Source organism: Silurus aristotelis (genome assembly GCF_946808225.1).
Source record: "Silurus aristotelis genome assembly, chromosome: 10".
NCBI lineage: Eukaryota > Metazoa > Chordata > Actinopteri > Siluriformes > Siluridae > Silurus > Silurus aristotelis.
Genome location: NC_139583.1, coordinates 26927893 through 26955487, shown reverse-complemented (window position 1 = coordinate 26955487; position 27595 = coordinate 26927893). Strand labels below are relative to the sequence as shown.

At 38.0% G+C, this 27595-nt stretch overlaps 1 protein-coding gene across 8 annotated transcripts in view; it reads right to left on the bottom strand.

Moving 5' to 3' along the window:
- The window catches only part of celf6 (CUGBP Elav-like family member 6), a 174348-nt gene that overhangs the window by 47048 nt on the left and 99705 nt on the right, over positions 1-27595 (bottom strand). For 5 of the 8 annotated variants that reach the window (XR_014535480.1, XR_014535481.1, XR_014535482.1 and 2 more), the window contains exons 3-4: positions 25274-25322; positions 6588-6716 (exon numbers count right to left, since the gene is read on the bottom strand). Coding sequence is in view for 5 of the 8 variants with exons in the window: in XM_083553046.1 (XP_083409172.1) it covers positions 6588-6716; positions 25274-25322 (178 nt within the window). In the remaining 3 variants the exon portion in view is untranslated. The remainder of the gene's footprint in view (positions 1-6587; positions 6717-25273; positions 25323-27595) is intronic. The other 3 variants (XM_083553049.1, XM_083553048.1, XM_083553050.1) reach the window with 3 other exon arrangements.

Genomic DNA, 27595 nt, shown 5'->3' with positions numbered 1-27595 from the left:
GAGGCAGCGGGACTATTACAGAGCAAACATCTATCCAACGAGCCTTGCAGTGGTCAATACATGATCGAGGCGGGCGCGACGCAAAAGCGAAACTTTTACTCTTGCCGAACGCGGTACAATAAATGCACACAAAAGGGATTTCGCCAGCCAACTTTCCCCCTGACCCACATAGAGCAGAACCGCAGAGAACCGAGAATCATAAAGCTTCAAATGAAAGCGATGAGGGACTCAGAAATTATATTGCAAATGTAAGACTTTTGTGCAGCTTGCTGAAACGTGTAAGAGAGAGTGGTGTGGAAAATAAAGAAAAAAAGAAAAAAACGTGTCAGCTTCTAGCCGTGAGGTTTCCATGCTCCCTTTTGAATTTGCAGTGAAATTAATATGCATGCATGAATTCGCTCCGTTTGAATGGGAGACATGTATGGCACATCATAATTATGGAACTAAAAGCCATATCTCTATTATTATGGCTAGGCCTGAACTCTATGAGCGGTCCCCCGGGAAACACCAGGGAAAAAAGAAAGACGTGCATATTAAAATTCTTGATCTTTTTTATTGGGTATTGAGTCTCTGAGAGACCATATGAATTTACATCAATAGGAGGACAGAAGGAAAGTGTTTGGGTCTTGGTTTGAATTACAGGAAGGGAGAGTCAATTTCCTGGAATCCAACCTCGATGCTGCTTCTGCCAAGATCATTTGCGATGAGATTTTAAAAGACTACTAGGAATTGAGACACACACACACACACACACACACACACACACACACACACACACACACACACACACACACACACACACACACACACACACACAATTTTTGTAACTTTTGCTAGCTTTATGATCACAGTATGAGTCCTAATGAATGCAACATTTATACATGACCTTCAAAGAACAAAGACACGATGTGACGGCTTCATCACTCCTCATTGTTGCTCTTTTATTTTGCATTAAAGTGCATCACGTCTGGCTGGTCAGCCTCTTTAAATACTGTATGATTTGTTTGCTACCATTCCAGACACTTTAGGAATGCAACAAATGCTAGGATCTGATCTATTGATCTGATTGTGGAAACGGTCAGTCAGTGGTTAAGATGTTCTTATTGGAATGTCAATCAAATCAAATCAAACCGCAGTACCACTGCTGGGACCTTGAGCAAGGCCCTTAAATGCTCAGTTGTATAGTTGCATTAAATGCCAGGGTTTGATCTATTTGTTTGTGATGTGCAATAGAACAATGGTCTCGAACCTTTTGTACACCATATAGACAATATAAACACCAAACACTGATGAAGAGATAATCAGTTATTTGCTTCACCGGCAATAATGTTATAATGTCATAATGTTATGCCTGATCGATGTTTGTGTATATATTCATACTCCATATCTTTATGCTATGTTATCTTTGTAACATTTCTGGTCCTATAATGTGCAGATTTACAAAAATGTAATAGTGCCACATATCACAACTGCACTCTGTAATTAGAAGATAATTATACCCTTTGTTGCTGCCTGGAATGTGTAAAGCGTGAATCTTTTTATTTAGAAAAACTTTTTAGGTTAAAAGGTTAAAATTCTGGTTGACTTGTGATATTTTGTTTATTATTTTGATACTTGCTAGCAAGTCTATTTGTTTCAATACATTTGCATTAAACAAAACAAATGGATGGAGTTTAATCTTTAAAAACTTCGCTATGTCTCTCGGTTTCGCAGGCACAAAGACGAACAAACTGTGATGTCACAATTTGTAATACTTCAATTTTACATTCGAATTTCTTGTCTTGTCAGATTGTGTTATTGTCTAAACGAGACCAAACGGAACGGAAGGTTATGTCGATAAATCACTGGAGGAATTTGGTGTGAACTTGAATTGAATCCGCTCATCACATGGCAAAAGTGTAAATGAATCCACAAGAGGGGGGATGTTTTATAAAGCCAACACGTTTCAGTCATGGGTGATATTTCAAAGAAGTTGACGATGAATAAAACGTGTCAATTCAATTAGGAAGAAATCTATGTGCAACATCACCAAGATGTAAACTCTGTATGTTTATGTGCTAATAAGGTTATATTTATATGTAATTCACACCATTGTCTACACTTTGTTGAAAGGGTTTGTTGAAGTTTATCACACAAGGAAAGGTTGTGGAAAGTCCATCAAATGCTATTCTACATAACCATAAATTAAAAGAAAAAACTACAAACATGGCATTCATGGTCATGCCACAACATTCCAAGTAACTCTAAATAGATAAAAACTGCATCGAAATTTTTTACAACAGGACTTTCATGGCAATTCTACATAATTTCATGTAATTATAAATAAATGAAAATATGTTGTCATATTTGATTCTATGTTATTCCATACAACTATAAATAGATAAAAGCTACAATATGTAATTGGTGATAACAGGACATCCATTGTCATTCCACAACATTCCCTCTAACACTAAATGGATACATACTACATTGTCTGATTTATAACCGGACTTTCATGGCCATTCCACAATATTCCGTGCAACTATACATAGATAAAAACTATACTGTCATACTGGACAATAGGACATCCATGGCCATGACAGAGCATTCAATGTAAATATATATGGATAAAAATTATACCGTCATATTAATCAACAGGACAGCTACGGTCATTCTACAACATTCCAAATAACATTCTTTTTTATACCAGGACATTCATGACCAACATTCCACGTATCTCTAAATGGATACAAACTACACTGTCATTTTAAATAACAGGACTTTCATGGCCATTTCACAATATTCCTTGTAACTATAAATGGATAAAAACTACATTGTCATAAATAGAATGAAATATCGATTGTCATTGATAAAAGCTCCACATTCCACAAAACTATAATGTCATATGGGACAATAAGACATCCATGGCCATGAATAAATATACGATGTAATTATAAATGGATAAAAAAAGATCTATGCTATTTTTAATATCAGGACATTCATGGCCATTCCGCAACATTCCATGTAACTCTAAAAGGACAAGAATTTCACCATGTCATTCTGATACATTGGCAAACTGCGGAAGTACATGAGGAATAGATCTTTTATATAACAAGATTTCTGGAGTCTCGTCACACCACTCCTTTTTTACTCAGTGAAAGAAACAATTGCCTTCATTTTAATGTAGAAAAATACAAAGCTCACCATTGGATTAGAGGAACTCACCCCTGTGTAACTCAACCAAAAAAAACTCTCTTTCTATACAGTAGGTGTGAATGGAGAGAAGGGAAAAAGAGAATGAGTAGGAGGTGTCTTTATTGAATGCAGGCCTAAGAAAGTGTAGAAGTGAAGGTGTGGAGAGAGAAGGAGAAGGTGAGAGAGCGAAGGTGTGAGAGGCAGGCGTTGCTGAAGGAAAGACTGAATAGGTGTGAGAATGAGAGAGAGATGCAGAGAGAGAGAGAGAGAGGCGGTGAGAAGTAGAGCACATATAGGCTACAACATAGAGGAAAGGGATGAAGTGAAAGGAAGTGAGGAGGCGAAGGTGTAAATTCAATAATGGTAAAAAGTAGGAGGGTTGTACTTTTGATGAACATTTTTCAGGACTGTTCGATTCACAAAAGCAATTTTTTACTTTTATTTTATTTTTTTAAGTAATTTTGTCGTCAATATATATTTTTTTATTTGTTGTCGAAATTAAAAAAAAAAAATGATTTGAATGTACACTGCAAAAACTCCTCATAAAGTCAAAACTTATAATCTCATTTCTAGCCATAGAATCGTATTGATCTTATTTTAAGAATAAAATCCTATGAAAGATCAGATTGTGTAAAATTTTGATTGTTTAAAAAAAATTATATTTTTATTTTTTACATTTATTTTATTTAAAATCTTTTTTTTTTTTTTTTTTGTAAATCTAGTCTTTTATATTTCATTAGATTTTACCTGCAAACTGTACATTTTGGCAACACCAACATATATAACCTAATAACAAACTCTTTCCAAGCTTTATTCACTGTTCAGTAATGACAAAATACCTTCAGTAATGTTTTATGTTGCAGTCATTTTAAGTATTTTGTGAAGAGGCAAGTAATGAATTTGCTTTGTTTTTGCATCATATCTACTGTGTTGCAAGACAGACTTAATTTCAATAAATAATTGTTGATAGTACGCGTGTATGTATGATGTTTTTTTTCATGACAGCAACGAAAGTATTGGTTTTTGGAAAGTCCTATTCCATATGTAGTCCCTATTTACTGTTATAGTAACCTCCATTCTTCTGGGAAGATTTGGGTGCTTGTACAGATTTGTGCTCATTCAGCCACAAGGGTGTTAGAAAATTCTGATATAGGAGAGAGGTGAGAGAGGAGGCCTGGGGTGAAGTCCATTTCTTTCTTTCTTCATCCACAGGAAGAAGACCAATGCCATTTCCAACTTAGCAGACATGACTGAAGTAAGCTACACAAATCCGTTAGGTAAAGATTGAAATCCGTTAGGCAGGTGTAAACGCTAGGAGAGTTATGTTCTCTCAAGCAAGTGCAGAATGTACATGCTGTCGGCTGTAATCTGTCTGATGCGACGCAACACCACAGCTGGAGTACTTTGGCATTGGTTGAGTGATGAGTTCTCAAGATCTTGCACTCCAAACCATGTAAAGCATATCTTAATGGAGCTGGCTTTGTGCACAGGGGCACTGTCATGGTGGAACAGGTTTGGGATTCCTAGTTCAAGTGAAGGGAAAACTGAACTCCACATACAAAGACGTCATATACAATTGTGTCCCTCCAAATCTTATATGTAACTGTTTGTTTTTTCATCATTCAAACACTTTACCGCTATAAATGTAGATATTTCATGCTAATGGTCCAAATGAATTGATGTTCAACCCAGACTGATTTCCTCAAACAATAATTTAAGGATCTCAGTATGTCTTTTAAACGATTAAGAAGAAAATAGGAAGATGAGTAGAGCTTCAGATTTGTGCTTTGTTTTGTTGTGATAGCACAGTTAAGATTGTGGACTTCTGATCAGTCATGAGTTCAAATAGCAGCTTTAACAAGGCTCTAAACAAGGGGTCCCCTAACTACGGCCCGTCCCCACATTTGGAATAACCCTCTAAACAATTCCAGAGACATATTAAAAAAAATATTTTAAATACATCTTTTACTCATATTATATCTGCATTTGATAATAAAGGTTCTAAAATGTCCGTTAGGCACAGATAGTTGTTTGCTGGATCGGCTATCGTCAAAAATCCACACCGATAGTTTTTCTGTATTTATCTGTGTAAAGCTGCTTTGAAACAATACCCATTATAAAAAGAGCCATACAAATAAAATTGAACTGAATTAAATTCCGGCTTCTGGTCCTCTATCATTAGGAGAGCAGACTTTAGAGACAAATCACTCACGTCACATGAAACGGTGTGCTGCACGGAGAGCTATCTTATATTTACTATTTCTAATGTATGAATTATATCATTATATTTATTGATGAATATATTCATATTTATCCCCTTTAGCACATTTTTATGATTTAGTACTTTTTTTTTAATTTATCTCGTAATAAAGTCCAGTCTATTTTACATGTACGGTATCCCTTTATAAAAACTATCCGGTGCTTAATCGATTATCAGCAAGTACGATCCAACCTAGTTATCAGTATCGGTAAAATCCACTATAGTGTAGTTATTAACGTAGCCTATTTATAGCAAGATTCACCCACCAACCATATGCATATGCAAAAGTCAGTAAATGTTTTAATTTCAATTGCGATAAAAAATCTATATATATTATGATAGGGTGTACGGTGCAAAACATAATACAGTAATCCCCCCTTGGTGGTTCCAAAACCACCCGCAATTAACAAAAAACACTATAAATGGACGCCACGCCAAAAATGCTATTTTAGGTATATAGTACTGTACTGTATTAAAGTTTTATTTCATTTTATGATTAATAATTAAATTTTTATAAAATAAACTTAAAAAAAGCAATAAAAACAATCCCCAATGTGTTTGGGTCTATCGTGCTATCGGCAAGAGACCGGAAAAATCAGCCAAACAAATTAGTTATGTGGCAAATGCAATTCCGCGATTAAACCGTGGTAAAGCGGGAAATTACTGTACACTAATCTAGCATTAGGACGCATAATAAATACATTTAAAATGATAAAAAAAGTCACTGAATGGTAGTCACTCTGACCCATTTCATTTTCTGTTACAGACTGGCCCGAGCCCCCTTTAAAGAAAGGAACAATTATATGGCCCTCACAGAAACACATTTGGGGACCCCTGATCTAAACCCTGAACTGCTGGACCAGGCACCAAATATCCTACATGTAGGGGGAAGAACATACAAAATTCCAACCTAAACAACCTAAACCCCAACACTAAACCAGGAAGCCAGAATATATAGAGTATTTGTTCAATAGCTATATTCAATGAAATACGATATAAATGATATAAACAAAACATAGAGATGCATTGTGAAATCTAATGACAGCATGTGATGGGAGAGTAGCAACAAAGCAAGAAGATGAGTGGTGAGAAGAACAGATTGAAAAATAGGAGGAGGAATAGGGTAGAGAGAGGGAGGTGTGTAGGTGCTGACCCTTACTGGCCCCATCAGGCCCCCTGAGCACGGTGCACTCCTCAATCTGGCCGAACGTCTCGAAGAGCCTGCGTACGTCCTCCTCGCTCTGCTGCTTTCCCAACATTCCCACAAAGAGCTTCCGGTCTTCTGAGAGAGAGAGAGAGAGAGAGAGAGAGAGAGAGAGAGAGAGAGAGAGAGAGAGAGAGAGAGAGAGAGAGAGAGAGAGAGAGAGAGAGAGAGAGAGAGAGAGAGAGAGAGTGAGAGAGAGAGACACCAAAAAAAGGAAGAACGAGAAGATGACATTTTAGTTTAGGATGAAATTAAGGTACTATATATAGTATAGTTTTGATCGATGGAAAAAAAACAAAAATTCAAGAGAAGTGTTCGTGAAATCTAGACTGTTCTAACACTTCTGAAGAGTTTGATTGCGCACACACACACACACACTCACACACACACTCACACACCTCATACATGCAGGCTGAAATAGGAGCGAAACTTGGAGACATTCCCCGCTTATCATCATGACTTTCGGGTTTATAACCTCTGAAAAAAGGTAGCTGGCTTTATGGTACTATTTCTGGAGGAATGTGTGACAGCGACACAGGGCTGTCAGTAGAGGCTTCGTTGTCAGAAAGAAAGGTGATGAAAAGAGTTAAGAAACAAAACAAAAGTGAAACTCGAGTGCTGAGCTTTTGTTCAAACCCAAGGCTAAAGTTCTACAAGATAGACCAGAGAATAGTCCCAAAAATAGCTGATATAAATAGGCATTTCCACCAAAGTTTCCAAAGCTTTTGGGGATTCTTACTTATAGAAGTTTTCTTGAATGAAAGCTTCACAGCTTCTGGGTTGTGTTTCCGTGCCTCGTGTAGTTCAATCATCGCTAAATGATCCGAAATGGTGCTTACAGTGTTGTTGTGTTGTGTCGTTTGCACACTTTCGCAATACTTTATGTCCACTTTTTGTACTTTATGGTGTGTGTGTTCATCTGCTTGTTCTAGTTACTTGGGTGGTCTTGTGTTAACTTATGTTGCTTCGTGGTCCTGGTGGAACCTTGTTTCCAGAAGTATTAAAAAAAGGTTCTGAATGGAAGTATGTTGTATGAATTTAGCGAATGTGTCATTTCTTAGCTGATGTTACAGTCCATATGAAACTTTTTCAAAAAACCCATTTATAGTTGCTTTTTGGATTCACCATTCCTACTGCATTAATTTTTCAGATTTATTTCTAAAACGTGAGTTATGTTTATGCGTTATGACTAAACACACATTAAGCTCACAGTACGATTAATGACTTGGCTGAGTAGAAAAGATTTCCTTAAAAAAAAAAATTCTAATATAACCCCGTGTCAGGTACCAGATAGTCCTTATTTTTCACTTACAGGCATTTCAACATGGTACATGTTTTTACTAACATGCACCAAATCTGATCAACATATGAAATTCATTCATTTAAAGCTACTTAAGATGAATTCAGCCACAACAGACCTAATTTGATCCAAGACCATCCAAGATCACTTGTGAAGGAATACATTTTGATTAACACTACACCAACAGGAAGTGTACAATAAATCCACTGTACATTGTGGCCCAAAGTTTACACATACAGTACAGACCAAAAGTTTGGACACACCTTCTCATTCAAAGAGTTTTCTTTATTTTCATGACTATGAAAATTGTAGATTCACACTGAAGGCATCAAGGGCTATTTGACCAAGAAGGAGAGTGATGGGGTGCTGCGCCAGATGACCTGGCCTCCACAGTCACCGGACCTGAACCCAATCGAGATGGTTTAGGGGTGAGCTGGACCGCAGAGTGAAGGCAAAAGGGCCAACAAGTGCCAAGCATCTCTCGGGGAACTCCTTCAAGACTGCTGGAAGACCATTTCAGGTGACTACCTCTTGAAGCTCATCAAGAGAATGCCAAGAGTGTGCAAAGCAGTAATCAAAGCAAAAGGTGGCTACTTTGAAGAACCTACAATATGACATTTTTCAGTTGTTTCACACGTTTTTGTTATGTATATAATTCCATATATAATTCTACGTGTTAATTCATAGTTTTGATCCCTTCAGTGTGAATCTACAATTTTCATAGAAAACTCTTTAAATGAGAAGGTGTGTCCAAACTTTTGGTCTGTACTGTATGTCCAGTGACACTGAATGGTATAATAAGTACTAACTTAATGGATAAGATGTTGGACGTCTGACTGGAAGGTCAGCAAGGCCCTTAACCCTCAATTGCTCAGTTATAGAACTGAGATAACAAGTTGCTCTTGATAAGGGCGACTGCCAAATGCCATTCATGTAAATGTAATAAAATTCATCACTCATGAAACATACATTGCTGCACTTTAGATGTTTGGTGCCACACCAAAACACCAGCTCCAGCTATATCGGTCTACATATCTTCTTTTCTTCTCTTCCTTTCCCAGTATGTAACAAGCTATATCTAAATTCTGAAGATAAGGCAATTTGTCTATATAAATCTGTCTATATTTAATCGCATTAAACACAACATTTTCTTCCAGCACAATAAAATTTTTTTACATTATGCACCAAATCTCTCATGTGCTGTGGAATGAAGTATAGAAAGAGTGCAACAGAGGGTTCGGAGAAACACAGTGCAGTCGGCTGTAGAATTACATGAGTCATTTAACTGAGACAGAGGGAGGGAGGGAGAGAAAGAGAGAGAAAAAGATTGTTTACTTGTTTGTTGGTCTTGCTGATGAATCACACTTCTATGAGGTGTCAAATTCCAGGTTATAGTTCGATATCTGATGTATTATACAATCAAGCTTAAAAAGTGGAGAGAAAATGAACGCTTTAAGATCTTCTAGGCTTCTTCCACTACTATCAGTTAGAAATTCGATGGAATCATTTGCATAAAGCATCCATATTTGTTCATGCCCATGTTAATTAAAGCATTAAAAAATACATTTAGAACAGATTACAATGTGTAAATAATTTGCGTTTAATCACGAGTTAACTCACTTATTTTTTTCCTTTGCTGCTGTAACAAAGAAATTTTCCCCACTGTGGGACGAATAAAGGTATATCTTATTTTATCTTATGACAAACATGCAATTAAAAACCTTCTTTTCGGCTTCTCCCGTTAGGGGTCGCCACAGTGGATCCTCCGCACGTTTGATTTGGCACGTGTTTTACGCTGGATGCCCTTCCTAACGCAACCCTCCCCAATTTATCCGGGCTTGGGACCGGCACTAAGAGTGGCTGGGGATGGTTCCCTGACCGGGAATCGAACCCGGGTCGCAGCGGTGGGAGCGCTGCATCTTAACCACTAGACCACCAGGGGACCTTGACAAACATGCAATTAATTACGATTTAATATTTTAATTGCTCAACAGCCCTTATATATATATATATATATATATATATATATATATATATATATATATATATATATGCAGTAATACAGTTATTTTATAAAAACGAAGCAGATGCTGAGATAAGGATTATTACAGATCAGGGCTTATTCAACAATTATACATTATACAGTCCTTTCTACTGTATAAGACTGTAGAAAGAACATTAATAACAATCCTACTTCCTGGTGCTCATGTTAGTTCTCACTCTCCGGTGTTTTGTATTCTTTTAAAGATTTATGATCACACTCTTAATGTCACCCAAATGAGGATGGGTTCCACTTTCAAGTCTGGTTTCTCTCAAGGTTTCTTCCTCATAACATCTAAAAGATTTTTTCCTCTTCACAGTAGCCTCATCAGGGATAAATACACATCGTTCACCTAAATTCTATAAAGATGCTTTGAGACAGTGTCCATTGTAAAAAGCTCGATAGAAATAAACTTGACTTGACTTATGATCTATAGATACTGAAGAAAAAGACAAATGCAGAAATGTGAAATTAGAATACAAATTAAATAAATGCAATGAATTCAATCTGCACAAACACAGAAACCAGGACATTATCACCAACATCTTATTCGACTTTTACAGAGACGTTGATAGAGGACAAAAACCATTTAATTCAATAGATCTGACAGAAAATTGAGTACATGAGGGCCATTCGAGAGCTGAAACCAGAAGCGTGGATTTGGTTTGAATTTTCTCTGTGGAAGCTGTAATATAAAAATACCCTCAACCCAACAAAACCACTAGATAGATAGATAGATAGATAGATAGATAGATAGATAGATAGATAGATAGATAGATAGATAGATAGATAGATAGATAGATAGATAGATAGATAGATAGATAGATAGATAGATAGATAGATAGATAGATAGATAGATAGATAGATAGATAGATAGATAGATAGATAGATAGATAGATAGATAGAACAATGAAACCCAAACCTCTTCCAGCCTAACAATGCCCCTGTACACAAATCCAGCTCCATGAAGATATGATTCACATGATTTGGAGTGAAAGATATTAAGTGATCTACAAAAGAGCTCTGACCTCGACCCTATTGAACAACTTTATGAGGAATTAGTATGCTGAGACAATGTTCAATGTGAAAAGCTTGATAGAAATAAATAAATTTGACTTGATTTATGATCTATACATACTGAAGAAAAAGACAAATGCAGAAATGTGAAATTAAAATGCAAATTAAATAAATGCAATGAATTCAATCTGCACAAACACAGGAACCAGGACATTATAAGCAGCCATGGAAAAATAAAGGTTTCTCAAGGGTTAACAAAGGTTTCTTAGATGTCTTCGACCCTGAATGGAAACACACACACACAAACACACACACACACACACACACACACACACACACACACACACACACACACACACACACTAACACAGACAGGTATAGAGAGTGAGGGAGAGCTTAATAAAGCCCTGGGCTGGGTTTTCTGTTTGTGTAAAGTGAGATCTCACCACCCGTCTTGCATGTTTAAAGTTCAAATGAGATGCGCAAGGTGCATGATTGCTTAGACGCCTAAACACACACACTTACACACACACTCACACACACACACACATATGCGCACACACACACACGCAAGTACCTGTCATCACAAATGGGCATCTGTTTAATAAATGTGCATCTGTGTGGAGAAAGGCTCATTACAGAAATGGTGTGTAGGTGTCAAGGAATGAGATAAACCCTGGGGAGCTGCATCACTTGGGTGGGCAAGCAGGCCAGAAACATGGTGTGTGTGTGTGTGTGTGTGTGTGTGTGTGTGTGTGTGTGTGTGTGTGTGTGTGTGTGTGTGTGAGAGAGAGAGAGAGAGAGAGAGAGAGAGAGAGAGAGAGAGAGAGAGAGAGAGAGAGAGAGAGAGAGAGAGAGAGTATGTCATCAGAAATAATGATCTGAGCTCGGGCTATGTGAAGCAAACCAATGTTGGCACAGTTCTCATTAGCTAGGCAGCAAGCATCAAATGAGAGGAAAAGAGAGACAGGTGTGTGTGTGTGTGTGTGTGTGTGTGTGTGTGTGTGTGTGTGTGTGTGTGTGTGTGTGTGTGTGTGTGTGTGTGTGTGTGTGTGTGTGTGTGTGCTTGCATCTTTTTAAATGCATTACAGATGCTGGCACAATCTCACTCTTTAACTGAGTGTTTCCACTGAACTTTCAAATTCGAACTCAAATAGAAAATAATCTGCATTTAAAATCCATCTCATTTGTTATAAGGTTATGTAAGGACTTCAAGTCAAACACAACTTTTTTAGAATAATAAAAAGAAAAGTTTTTTGTAAGAAAATAAAAATTTTTTGAAGCAAAGTGATGTTCTGGAAAAAACACAAATAAATGGTGAAAATGTACAGAGTCATATTGTCCTAAATACAAAATTCTATGATAAAATGTTTGGAAAATTGCTATGAGATGCTTTGAGTGGCTCCTCACTTATTAGTTATTATTATTAGCAGAGAAGTAAAGGGAATGAATTATTTTACAGACTGGGATCTTTCAATGTTGTTAAGCAACATAGGAAAATATTTATTTAAATTATACTGTTTATTTTGTTAATTTGAGCAGAACAAAATAAAATTAATTCATTAATAAAAAAAAATTAATTGACTGATTTCCCTAAAACCTGCGCTAGGGTGAGTTTTCTTGTCGAACTAAAAACTAATAATAAGTCAAATTCAGAAAAACTAAAATTTTAAGAAGAGCCTTTTATTTGTCATATGTAAATTACAACTAGTCACATATCACAGAGGGATAAGGGCCTTGCTCAAGGGCCCAAGAGTTGCAACTTGGCGATAGCAGGGCTTGAACCCACTACTACCTACTGATGCATTCAACATTCAAATTAGTCATTTTTTCATTTCATGTTGCCTGTACATGAGAAGCATCCTTTATTGAAAACGTGAAAACCACATTAAGCTTTTTACATGAAAAAAATGAGATCAGAACCTTGCGAGTCTTCCAGTTTTAGTTCTTTATTTACGCTTCCTGTGCAGCTGTTACGTGACCAAAGAATGAATGACTCAAACCAGGAGACTCAACAGTAACAAATGATTTTTCAAATAATTTTCTTCCATAATTTATTGCTCTCAAAATTGCACTGTTTGCTGTTAAACTGAAGCTGAGTTGTATGTTGATGATAAGTAGATGCCACCAAGCACCGTTAAAAAAACAAGTTCAAAACAGAGCACGTGCTCGACCCTGATTGATGACTTGTTTGACCGGTTAAGTTTTTATCCGCTCATAAAAAAAAAGGATTTTGCAAAATGTAACTGAGTAAAGAGTACTATATTAGACTTTAAAATGTAGTAAAGCTAAAGTAAAAGTCTCCCCAAATGGAAATATTTCAATTTGTACAAATACACAAACGTACAGATACAAAAAAGCTACTTACATTTACTTTGTTACTGTCCACCGCTGTTCAGCGCCAATGCGGATTTCAGGTTACAGATGAAATGAATAAAGAAATGAATAAATCACTCTCTGATCCAATTCAGTAGTCCGGAGTCAGAATACCTGAATCGTTCATGAGCCACCCATCACTGCATGACTGGAAGTTCATGGATGCAGGGTTTGATGATTTGTATTTAACGGTAGACATTTTTTTCAAAATCACGCTTTAATAACTGGCTTCCTTGTTAATTTACAGATTGGAAATTGAGTAAAATGTGTGCACATTAACTGCCAAAGACACATTTACAACCCATGCTTGATGATTACGTTGAGGGCGGGACACATCAGATTTGCTTGGACTTTGCTTAATAAAAATCACAATATTTCAAATTAAATTGTCTTCATAATAAAAGCTTTCACAATAAAACCCACATAACCAGTTTTGTAAAGCTTGTAATACAATATCTTTCCTTGCAAAAAAAAAAAAAGCTCCAGAGATACCAAACTGTATGGGGATCTCTTGTGCACAGCATTTTTTCAGACATTCCACAGACTTTTGAAAGGATTTCGATTTGGGTTCTGAGTAGGCCAAATTCCAAATGTTGATCTTTTTTTAAAACCTTTCTTCTATTGACTTGGATTTGTGCTTTGTTTTGCTTTGGTTTGCTTAGCTTTCTCATATTTCTTCATCTTCAGCTATCTAACAGAGGCCTGCAGCTTTTGTGCCAAAGCACATTGGTAGTTAGAACGAGCCACAATTCCCTTAATCCTGACTAGAGACCCAGTTCTAGCTGAATAGATGCAGCCTCATAGCATAGTGCTGCCACCACCATGCTTCACAGTGGCTAGAGTGTTCTGTGGTTAGAGTGTTCTGTGGTTGGGCTTGTAATTCTTTTGTCAGGTCGCGTTTCTGTTTGCTTTCGTGATTGTGAAAAACATTGCTCTCTGTGCCAAAGTTTTGATCTCTGATCACTTTATGAGTTACTAACCCTAAAGTGTCCAGTGTCAAATCATTTTTCCTGAGTAAAATTTATTGGTTTGATTTTAGTGATTTATAAATTTTTGGGAAATCTTTCTATCACTAGATTTGAATGTGTGATATTTAACTTTTTACTTCACTACATTTCGGAAAAACATGCTGCTTCTAGCTAATATAAAGTGAAAAACGTGAAGAGCATTAAATAAGAAGCTGTGTCGAGTGAGGATTCTCTCACTGTGTGTGTGTGTGTGTGTGTGTGTGTGTGTGTGTGTGTGTGTGTGTGTGTGTGTGTGTGTGTGTGTGTGTGTGTGTGTATGTGTGTGTGTGTGTGTGTGTGTGTGTGTGTGTGTGTGTGTAAAACTATAGCAAACAAAGGTCTGATGAGCAGGAGACAAGAACACTACACTGTTGACTGAACAAAATTAGGATGAGGTTCCACTTTTGAGTCTTTTTGGTTCCTCTCAAGGTTTCTTCCTCATCACATTTCAAGGTTTCTTCCTCATCACATCTAAGAGAGTTTTTCCTTGCCACAGTCTCCATGGATGCTCATCAGGGATAAATACACACCGTTCACCTTCACTGTTAAATTCTGTAAAGCTGCTTTGAGACAATGTCTGTTGTGAAAAGCGTTATAGAAATAAACTTGACTTGACTTGACTGCATTCATTGTTTTCACATAGATCACTTATTTTACTTGTGTATACAATTCGAATGTGATTAGGTTTGGACTCATTTAAAAATGTAAATGGAGGGTTTTTATGTCATACTAAAGCAGGGGATTAATATTTTTACTCATTTACAAATACAGGAATAATCTCCTTCATCTATCACTGATTATTTATGATGTTTTTTTTCTAGTCTAACTGAAGTCCATCTGGTGCAACAGGCAGCTGGTACTTTGTGTAGGGGAAGAAAAAAAAAAAAAAAGACCTCATGTGTCTTTCTCTCGTTCCGGCTTCTGCTCCGTGGCACTCCGGTGTTAAGGGACATGCTCTCACACCTCTATTGGGAGTCTTTTGCAGACCTAATGTCAGCATTACAAGGCTAATTAACTAGCCTGGAGAACAACGCAGGAACATTTCCAATGTGTTAGCGAAAGCACAAAGGGGAAAAATCTATAAATAAATAAATCATGTCTTTGTAGAAATGTTCTAGAAATTGTTCCTCAGGGATGGATGAGGGGGGAAAATAGTGTTAGTACCTCATGGTTGGAATATACAGTATCTCTCTTTTTTGTAGAATTCTTAGGATAGCTATGAGAGAAAATGGCACAGTGTCGATCCTGAGAGTCGCTCCGACTGAATTTGAATTTATTAGCTGGACTTTTGCATAATAAAAGCCTCTCAAAACAGAGTGCTGCTTAGCCTTCTTCTGAGAACGACTCCCAAACATGTATTGAAATCAACAGCGGACCGATCGAGAGCTTTGCATGTTCGCCGAGCGTAAAACAAAAGGGGCTTACACCGGTTAATAGCGCTGCGGATTAAAAATACAACCTTTCCTTTGCCAAGCACCCTTCACTATCTTTGTATTAAGAGCTTCCTCTTCCTGTATGCAATTAAATACAAGAGTGGAAAAGAGAGGACGGCAAGTGTGCACGAGTGCAGCACTCCGAACTTTGACTTGTTGCTTTTTAACTTTTGACTGAATTCGGCTCGTGAACGTACTGTATGCTCTCTCACTCGTGCTCGGCTCTCTCGCTCTCCTCGCTCGTCTCCGACGGAAGGCAGAGGAAATTGTCTGGAAAATAAACGGCTGTCAGTCCGAGCAGGCCGGCGTGAGTGGACGGCCCTCATTTCACAAAATGCAAATAACACAAAGGCGGATCAAAAAAGCTGTCAAAACACTAGTGACATCTGACAATTGCTTGTCTCAGGCAGCCTTTTCATTCCAGCTCACTATATTAAAAATTAATGGATTTCACACACACGCGCCATATGCTGTCAAGATTGATGTTTCTCTCAGTGGAATAAAGCGCTACCCTTCTTTTAGACAGAATTCCAAAGCTTTTTTTTTCTTCCTTCGTCCTGCCTCAAAGGGAAAAAGATTTAGTAGTTAAATAAAAACCTACGTAAGTAAATAAGGAGTTATTTTCCTGTCAGAAGTAATTGTGTATAAATACAACAACGAGGTCCTTAGTTTATGAATTGCAAATCTCTAGTCAGGTTCGTACATCCAGAGCAATGAATAGAGAGTTTTCTTTCGGGAGTACGAGCATCATCACATCACTGTTAGAGGAAAAAACACATCTTTGTGTTTGTGGCTTTACAGCTGTGAATACTACAGCTGATGACTACATGAGCAAGTAGAAATCACTGTCGGGTGTTTTTAAATGTCTCTCTCTCTCTCTCTCTCTCTCTCTCTCTATATATATATATATATATATATATATATATATATATATATTTATATTTATATAGAGAGAGAGAGAGAGAGAGAAAGAGAGAGAGAGAGAGAGAGAGAGAGAGAGAGAGAGAGAGAGAGAGAGAGAGAGAGAGAGAAAGAGAGAGAGAGAGAGCATGGTGGTAGCATCATAGTGTGGGGGACTTGGATAACATGGAGTTTTGTTATTCATGGTCCATTGTGTGAGAAAAACAATATAAAAAAATTAAATATAATACAGAAAACAAGCAGTTGCTTCCTCTATTCAAGTCAAATGTGAACTTTTGACCATTTTGACTTGAGTTGTCACGGTAACTCACACACACACACACACACACACACACACACACACACACACACACACACACACACACACACACACACTCAATTTAAATGAATGCAGAGCAAACTCTTAATTATTATTGCTCCAGGAGGCAGAGATTGAAAAAAATGCTTGCAGAGGAACATTAAAAGTGATATTTGGCTCTCCTTTGACTTTTATCTCCGAGACTCAGTTCGAGTTCCTCATTTACATGATGAGCGGAGAAGAAGTCTCACTGGGAGAAAATTGCACAGAGGCGGTGAGTCCCGTGTGGTCAGTCTGCGTTTACCCAGAAGCCTTCAGTGCACACGGCTGCCTGAGGTGAGGGAGACTGAGACGCCCAGGACAGCTTGAGCCGCTGTCAGATTCACACTCACACAAAGAAGGCTTTGTTTTAAAGGTGAAAAAGGGTAACAATGGACAGACTCATTGTCTGAGACTGGAAAAAATGGAGAGAGAGAGAGATAGATATAGAGAGAGAGAGAGAGAGAGAGAGAGAGAGAGAGAGAGAGAGAGAGAGAGAGAGAGAGAGAGAGAGAGAAACAAGTAATTAAGAAATAATCAATGGGAAGAAAGAAGGAAGGAAGGAAATAGGAAAGGGAGGCAGGAAAAAAGAAAAAATACATAGTGTATTTTAAAATGTTAATCATGGCAGACAGACAGACAGACAGACAGACAGACAGACAGACAGAGAAAGAAAGAAAGAAAGAAAGAAAGAAAGAAAGAAAGAAAGAAAGAAAGAAAGAAAGAAAGAAAGAAAGAAAGAAAGAAAGAAAGAAAGAAAGAAAGAAAGAAAGAAAGAAAGAAAGAAAGAAAGAAAGAAAGAACAGAAATGTACTAACAATAAAAATAAACTCAAAACAGATCAAGCAAATGAAAGAAGATAAGATGAAAATAATAGAAAACAAGAAGCAGTGAATTGTTACAGAATGAATAAAGTAATGAAAAAGAAGAAGGGATAAAAGAAGAAAGAGGAGTTATTTATGGGAGGCTGAAGAGGTTGTTATTGGAGCTGTTGGTGATGGAGAGATGTTCCAATAAGATGTGAGCTGGAGGAGGAGAAGGAGATTTTGGAGAAAGATTGAATACTAAAGATTTTTAGCACTAAGTGTGACTCTGAGAACAACAGAACCCTGAAGTTCATCTGAGGAAAGAACAGAGAAGAGAAGAACTTTCCTCTCCTGCTCTCCTCGAGGTGTAATGATGGCGTGCCCCAGAAGGAAGCCTCGTCTGTGATGTGACTCGCCTCAGAGATTGTGTTTAGATAATGGCCATCTCCAATCTTAGATAATGGAGACTCATCTTTTCTTGCGGAGACGCAGGGGAGGACAAGGTCAGCCGAGTGAGGGAGAGAGAGACGGAAGACTGGGAGAGCGAGAGACCAATCTGAAAGTTGTTGATGGGAGGAGGATGCACAAGGGACTCGGATGTCAGACAGAGGACGGGAAAGTGCGCAGCTGATTTACTATCCACGTTCGCTCGGCTGCGTCTCACCTCCGAGCTCTCTGTGCTCAGCCAGCAGACTGGTGGAGCTGATTAACGATGGCCACGGCTGATCTATGCTTCCGCATTACATTCCGAGCTAAAAGACTAATCACTCGCTCATCGCTGCCCAGGTCTGAGGAGAAATAAAACGCTCCGTGATTGTCCGCAGTTTTTTCCTACCAGCTGGGAACCAAGTTGCCACTTCTGGGCCCCTGAGCAAGGCCCTTAAACTCATATCCGCTGAGTTGTATGAATGTGATTATCGTTAGTCGCTTGTTATGCCGTAAATGTAAGAAGAAAGGAAAAAACAGATGGAAGGAAGGAAGGAAGGAAGGAAGGAAGGAAGGAAGGAAGGAAGGAAGGAAGGAAGGAAGGAAGGAAGGAAGGAAATAATTGAATAAACAGTAAGAATGTAGGGAAAGAAAGAAATGGAAAAAGGCAGTCAAATTTTGTCCAGTGTGTGTGATGGAAAGAAAAAAAGAAGGAAGTCAGAAAATTATTGTCAGAAAGTTAGAATGGAGGGAAAAAAAGGAAGAAATGGAATAGAATAAGGCAATTTAATCTTGTCCGGTGTGTGTGTGTGTGTGTGTGTGTGTGTGTGTGTAAAGGAAGGAAGAAAGGAAGGAAGCAAGGAAGGAAGGAAGGAAGGAAGGAAGAAAGGAAGAAAGGAAGGAAATGAATTAAGAAAAGAAGGAAGGTAAAAACGGAGGAAAGAAAGAAAGAAAGAAAGAAAGAAAGAAAGAAAGAAAGAAAGAAAGAAAGAAAGAAAGAAAGAAAGAAAGAAAGAAAGAAAGAAAGAAAGAAAGAAAGAAATGAAAAAAGGCAATTTTGTCCTCTCTGTGTGTGTGTGTGTGTGTGTGTGTGTGTGTGTGTGTGTGTGTGTGTGTGTGTGTGTGAGTTTGATTGTCAGCCCCTTGTGACCCCTGAGATCCCAGAAATTGGAAGATAAAAAGGATTGATAGATGGTTAGATGGATGACATACTTGTAATGACCACGCCCACTTCCACAAAATAAATAAATAAGTAAATAAATAAATAAATATGTAAATAAATAAATGTATAAATGAATGAATGAATGAATGAATGAATGAATTACTGGCTGCAGTAAACAGGCCCGGATGCAGATGATAAGTTTGTGTTGCAGCTTTATTCCTCACAACACTCTGGTCTTTTTTTTTTGTTCTGGTATCAAAGCCGGAGGCTCGCAGCAGACTGATAAAAGGCTGAAAGAAAAGAGAAAGTGCCAGAATCTGTCAGAAGCGACTCTGATAACAATCACTCCATGGAGAATAAAAGAACAGGAAGGGCAATGACGTTCTAAAGGACATCAAGGAATCTTTATTAGACTCACAGAGTCTCTGCTGATGGACAGCGATGAATTGAAGCGCTCGGGTTCGGAACTCAGAAATCGTCGGGAAATTCATGGAAAGTTTGCGCTCCTGTCTCGAGCGTGAGCTAAGATAATCTCCGGCAAAAAATACACAACTCGTGACTCATCTGCAGCTGAAGCGAGATGCAGCATCCACGCTGGCGATGACGCTTCGGCGATGGATTATGCTGTCTTACGTCGCCTTCATTTCCTGAGCTCGTGTTTGTGCCAGCGCATGCCGTCGTGCTGCCACGCTGCCATCCTTCCTCCTGCCATTTTCCCTGAGAAGTTATTTATTTCTTTACACTGATTTTACTCACAGAATTTAAAATCGAATAGATTATTCTTTTTTTTTTCATAATGACAGAACAGTTTACCTTTCTTTTTAATTCCAACTGTTGACTCGCACCAATGTGATTATTTATGTATTTATTTATTGTTATTGTTTTTTATTTGCATATCTATTTCTCTACATTCTTATGTCATATTTGAGTGTGTAGCTGATCACATGACCAGAGTTGCAGAGCTTTCCCAATGGAACAGAAGAATGGCATGTAGGAAGAGTGTAAGAAAGGATGAAGGGAAGGAAAGAAGGAAGAAAGACTGGAAGAAAAGAAATGAAAGAACAGGAAAATCGTTCAATAAAGAAAGAACGGATGAAAGAATAATAGAAAGAGAGAAAGAAAGAGAGAAAGAAAGAAAGAAAGAAAGAAAGAAAGAAAGAAAGAAAGAAAGAAAGAAAGAAAGAAAGAAAGAAAGAAAGAAAGAAAGAAAGAAAGAAAGAAAGAAAGAAGTCAGGACAAAAAGAAAAAAGAAAAGCAGACAGGAAAGAAAGAAGAAAGAAATAAATCAAAACATAAGGAAAAGAAGTTATATGAAGTAATAATGGAAAAAACACATGAAAAAAACAAAGGGAAGAATAGATTAGAAGACACGATACAGAAAATTGCTCAATTAAACATTTATTGAACTGCACAGGCCTCCAATCAGTGCACTTGTTAGCAGGTTTTGGTCCCCATGTCTACCTGTAGCCTAAACTACAGCTGGGTGAACGATCGCTAACTAAAACTTTCTTTCGGCTTCTCCCATTAGGGGGCGCCACAGCGGATCATCCGCATGTTTAATTTGGCACATGTTTTTACACTGGATGCCCTCCCTACATCCTAACCACTAGACCACCAGGGAACCTTGAAGGATCGCTAACAATACAGTTAAAAAAAGTTACTGTCTCTCCAAAAGCAGCATCATATTTAACCAACGAAATATATAAGGCTAGATTAAGAAAGAAGGATAAAAACTTTCCAACCGAAACATCGACGGTGCTCATTGGAACAGTAAGACGACTCCTTTTAGCTAATTGAACACACGAGAAATAAAAACGAACACGCGTGTTGTCATTCTTGCTCTTGTCTTTGCAACTTAGCAGACACAATTGATGATTAATGCGGCAGGTGGAAACGCTGCTTGCGGTGTATATTCACAATTCTAGCTCTTCCGGTTTTTCGGTTTGAATCCCGAATAGAGACTACTGCCACCTGCTGGTATGGTAGAGTTATGTTTTTTCACGCAAGCACGCACGGTTTGGTGCGTCGGATGCGCCGGATGCGCCTGCCTAATAATCGGCCTAATTTGCAGCACAATCGGCTGATGCCGATTAATTAAAGAATGCCAAAAATCTGCCCGATTATTTGGTCGGCCTCTAATAATAATCCTCTGAAAATAACGTGCAGCACTTGGTGTGACGTGAGATGATGAGTCACTACTACAGAACCTACTAATGGATTCTAATGCCTTCAAAAGCACAACAGACCTTTCCATGATGGATAATTGCTGACATCGGCATGTGATGAATGTGGTGCTGCTCCTCGAGGCGTGTGACTTGCTTTAGACCTCTGTCTCATGCAGTTTATGAGGAGGTTTTAGGACGCTTATACACACACACACCTAAACACACACACACACACACACACACACACACACACACACACACACACACACACACACACACACACACCTAAACAAACACACTCACACACCTAAACACACAAACACACACACATCGAAACACATATATATACACACACCAAAAACAACAATTTCAAACACATTTAGAGTCTTAAATAGAGATGTAGAGATGGAGACATTGTAAGTTCTCAAGTCTTCAGGATTTCTGCTCAAGCTGTACTTAATCATCTATCCCCACCCCACACACACACAAACACACAGAGTACTATAGAGCCTATGTGACACACACCCCACTAGGCTCCAGTATTTCATTCACCTTTCCCCCACACTATTTTTCCTCGCTGTCAATCTCATACACAGAGAGAGAAAGTAGTAATTGATATCAGCTCCTCTCCCATCCGTCCTCCCTCCTTTACACCCAACAACTAATTTATCTGGCTGAGAAAGCTGACTGGCTCATGCCCAGGTCGTGCCAGTCACTCACTGCCTGGCCTGTTTGGAGACTGTGGTTAATTAAAGTGGCCATCTGACAGCTCTCCGGTCTGAATGGGCTGAGAGTGGCGGAATGGGCCATCTGAGTCACACACACACACACACACACACACACACACACACACACACACACACACACACACACACACATACACACACACACACACACACACACACACACACACACACACACACACGCACAAAACTCTAAATCACAAATGTCACACTCACACCTCAAGTCTGCCAAGAGTGTGTGTAACACAACACCAAGTTGGTTGTAAACAAGGGTCATTTACAATCACAGACAATGAGCCATGTTTTGTCAAAACACTCATGACACCTGGAGAAGGAACGGCATGATGATTTCTCCAATTTAGTCAAGAAAAAAAGCCAGACATTACTTATTACTTTAAATGAAGTGAAAATACTGAAAAAACTCAATGATAATGCAAAGATACCTGTCCTTAAGTTCACTAAGGAAGTAAAAATACTTGATTTCTGAGCATAGGATTATGTGCTTTCTGAACATCTCATTTCACATTTAGTCCCAATTTGCTATAATACTAACCTCCACTCTTTTGGGAAAATGGCACACCAAATTTTGTGGAGATTTGTGGAGATGCCACAAGGGTGTTAATAAAGACGGGTACTGATGTACCTAATAGGGTTGAGATCTCTGTAGCAGGAGATCTTCCGCTCAAACCCATGTAACGTATATCTTCATGGAGCTTGTTTTGTACAAGGGCATTGTTATTCTGGAACAGGTTTGGGTCTCCAAGTTAAAATGAATCAAATTTTTTTGCTAGACATCTAAAGACATCCTAAACAAATGGGGGCATACAAATTTGTGGTAACAGTTTGGGGAAGAACCTCATAAAAACTTTCTTTCAGCTTTTCCTATCAGGGGTCGCCACAGCGGATCATCCGCATGTTTGATTTGGCACATGTTTTTACACTGGATGCCCTTCCTAACGCAACCCTCCCCATTTATCCGGGCTTGGGACCAGCACTAAGAGTGGCTGGGGTTGGTTTCCTGGGAAGAACCTCATATGGCTAGAAAATTCAGGTCCCAAAACTTTTCTCCATATAGTGTATAATACTTTACAGAATATACCACTTTACAAATATAATACACAGTGTGATATGATATTGCACATGTACTACACTGATTTGCTAACAATTATGATGTTTAATGTGTTAATGAACAACAAATCATACTTTTTAACAGGTTGCTTGATTTTATTCTGTGCAACATCTGAGATACAAATCTTTTCACCTTCATTATAGCAGTATTTCCTCACCTACACTCCTTCACCTCTCTCAAAACTCATTTCTCACCAGCAGGAAAACCTAATATACTCCAGAACTCTTTCTGTTCTGGGAAAAATCTTCCAGAAAATACTTTCTACATTACTGATTATAGATTTTTTACTTTCTTCTCTACTTTTCTACTAGATTTGGGTTATGTGGTGTAGCCTGCATACAAATCCCAGTGTATGAGCTGTTACTATAGAAACAATATCATATTAGAATGAGTGCAATAAAGTTCATGGTACAGCCGAATTTACAATCTTATTAATTATAATTCTATTCAATAATATATTATATAATACGCATACTTCTGACCAATCAGATTTGAGACCTCAACTTATATCAGGTAATATATACTTTAATGAGTTCTCCTTAAGCTTTAACAATGCGTTAAACAATGATTCCTAAACTAACAATTCATTTCTATTTAACACTTTTTATTTGACACTGCTGTTGAATTCCTTTATCTCTAATCTCACACTGCTTTTGATTGGTCAGCTGGTCAGGGAGCACTGCTGCATTATAAGTAAGAACAAAATCTTGAAGAAGTTCCTCATCATTTGGTGTAACTCTAAACAGCTTGCAAATTTTAAATCACAAATATTTGGCAAATTGCAGTGAAATAAGAGGAACAGTACTATAAGACGTGTTATTGGAAAATAATTTGCACCAGGACATATTACACCACTCTGTCTTGAATTATTTTCCTATCCTATTCCTAAATGCACATCTATTTAACTATCGAAAATATCATCAGTAAGTGCTTTCAAAAAATGTCTACAGGAAGCCCCAGACTTGCGATGGAGATGCGTTCCAATGACCCCATCATAACTTGAAAATATGGTTTTACAGAATGGTGATCAGTATGGGGAAGTACACTGTAATTGGTTAATAATTAAAAATTTTGATCAAGGGCCCGAAGAGCAGCAGCTTGGTAATAGTGAGGCTTGAATTCCCGACCTTCTGATCCGTCCTAAACCCAGAGCCTTAACCACTGAGCTTCCACCTCCCAAATGCATTCTTATTATTCCGCTAAACAGTGTCTATAATCATACTGCATCTTACAATTTGTAATAACAGTTGTAATAAATTTCACTTGAAGCATCAGTGTTTCAACATTTATAATGTCTGTATAATCGTTAATAAGCCTTTCGTAGCTTTATGCATGAGTCGCGATGGACTCTAAAGGTTTACAGAACGCTATATGACCTTATAATATACACAGAGACACTTCTGATTATCAAGAAATGATTGAGTGCCCCATATTAAGGTTTATTACACATAGTTAAAATGATTTGTGTATACGGCCGCCGTTGTACCATATGTGTTCGGACCGGCCGTTGCGTGTGAAACGTGTGCTAAATGCAGGCCTGATCTGTAATCGGAAACAGATACAAGTGTGTCTTTGAACTGAGTTGGGCGACGATGAACCAAAAAGACCCTCTCTGCCGAGACAGATGGGGAGCCAACAGTGGCGTTTGACCTATATTAATGCCACTTTACACACATGGACATGGTGTGTGTTAGTGTGTTTGTGTGTGTTTGTGTGTGTATGGGGGGGTAGGGTGGGGTGTTTGTTCATGTGTGTAACAGAAGGTTAATTACCTCCTCGTCCTTCGCTGTCTGCTGGCTTCACCTGGATGGGCCGATTCATCTGAAAAAAGAGGAAAAGCACAAGGGTTAGTCAGAATATTCGATTACTGTGTGTGTGTGTGTGTGTGTGTGTGTGTGTGTGTGTGTGTGTGTGTGTGTGTGTGTGTGTATGCTAGGTCATACCAGAGAACGCAATCAGTCCGACTGAATCGAAAGACAATTCAACCGACACCCAATATTCCAATTTCCTTTGTTTTCATATAGTATAATGCGATGTCATACTTTTTATCTATTTTCAGTTACATATTACACTATAGCTTACTACCACTTGTATTATACAGGATAAAAGCAGTCTTCCTGTGTTGGAAAATTTCTCTGACAAAGAGCTCACACTGCTTCGATAAATGTTAAATGTTAAACATTTACACATTTTTAACAATTTCACACACTTTGTATTTATGTGTATAGTCTGCCACACAGGTTGCTGTGTAAATTCTTACAATGGGAACAATAAGATATTTGAACGAGCGTATTGAAAACGAGTAGACACCGTTTGACCAATAAGAATCGAGAATTCAAAATTATAGGGTCATTAACCCTAAATAACCCTGTAAAGTTGCAGTGAATAAAAATAAACGTTTGTATGACAGACAGACAGACAGACAGACAGACAGACAGACAGACAGACAGACAGACAGACAGACAGACAGACAGACAGACAGACAGACAGACAGACAGACAGACAGACAGACAGACAGACAGACAGATAGATAGATAGATAGATAGATAGATAGATAGATAGATAGATAGATAGATAGATAGATAGGTATTTGTTAAAGTAGTAAAATATGCCTGTAGTTGCCTGAATGTTCCTTCATTATTTTATAGTATACTACAAAACTATCAAGTCTCTTCACTGTATACACACACACACACACACACACACACACACACACACACACATACACACACACGCACACACAGACACACACAATAAGCTCTACTTGTTGTTTAGTCGGTTACTGATTTTATAACATGTAATATATATATTGTGTCAAAGTAAATAATAATCTGATGCCATTGTCAAAAATATAGGAATAACAAAAAAAATATATAGAACTTTGAATTCAATATGTTTTTAATTATTTCTCAGTCATTGCACTCGGCCATTAAATTATGTTACCGCCTGAGTGAAGTATAAACCATGTAATATGAGAGAATAACGAGGTCAGTATCGGTTGTTAGCAAAACATTTGAGAAAATGTGCTTATATAAAGCCATACAAGGATGGTAAAAGTAAAAAATATGCCTTCATAATAGTTTTTTTGATTTGTTGATAGTTTGAAACTCAGACTGTTGCACCCTGTTGTGATATTTGCAGTTCCATTAAGAAGAGTTTAGAGCTTGTCTGGGATTTTAAACCTGATATAAATGAATTCATTGCACCAAAGCAGCTCAGGTCCTTTATGGCTCAAGCACTCTCACTCATTGGTCAGTCTCAGACCTCCTAATCTCTTCTGATTGGTCGGCAACCTCCGAGCTTCTGGCCCATTAGGATCCTGCGAGTCGCCGCGGCAACACGAGTCATTAAGCTGCCCAGGGTACAATAGGAGTTGCTAAGCAACCGGGCAGAATGGGCAGGCCGCCTGCTGGTCCAGCGAATTGGCACGTGGCGTCTTTCTACCCCTCATTCGCTTCGTTGCCATTGTCTGCCCAATGAGGTACGAGGAAAAACTCCACATTTTTCATGACCCCCCCCTACCAACCCAAACCACAACCCCACCCTTCCACTACTTTTCTTTCAATCCTCCTTCCTTTGTCCCACTTTAATGTCCTCTTTTTAGAAGTGTGACAAAAAGTTTGAGCGCCGTCTGCCAGCCAGTGCCCACCTTCCTGCCCTCCGCAGCGACCATGACAGCGCCGGGGTGAACATTCTTCAGGTGGCAGGGTTTTATTATTGTTATCTCACTTCCTGTTCTGAAGAAAAGATCTGCATTTCCATGAATCAAAGTTTCAGAGTATGAAAGACCTTTCTTTTTTGTTCTTTCTTTCTTGGTTTTTTCTTTGTCTTCTTTTTTTATTTTTTTGCATCCTTTATCTCAGTGTTATGTCTAATTCTGCCTGTCTGTTTTCTTTTATTCTTAATATTCTTTCTTTTGTTGTCTGTGCCTTGGCAACTTGTTTTCAACAGAAAACAGAGATTTTATTACACTCTTCTTTTACTTCTTATTATTAATAATAATAATAATAATTCATAAGAATTATTATTATCATGTTATTAATATTATAGTCTTTATTATTATTATTATTATTATTATTATTATTATTATTATT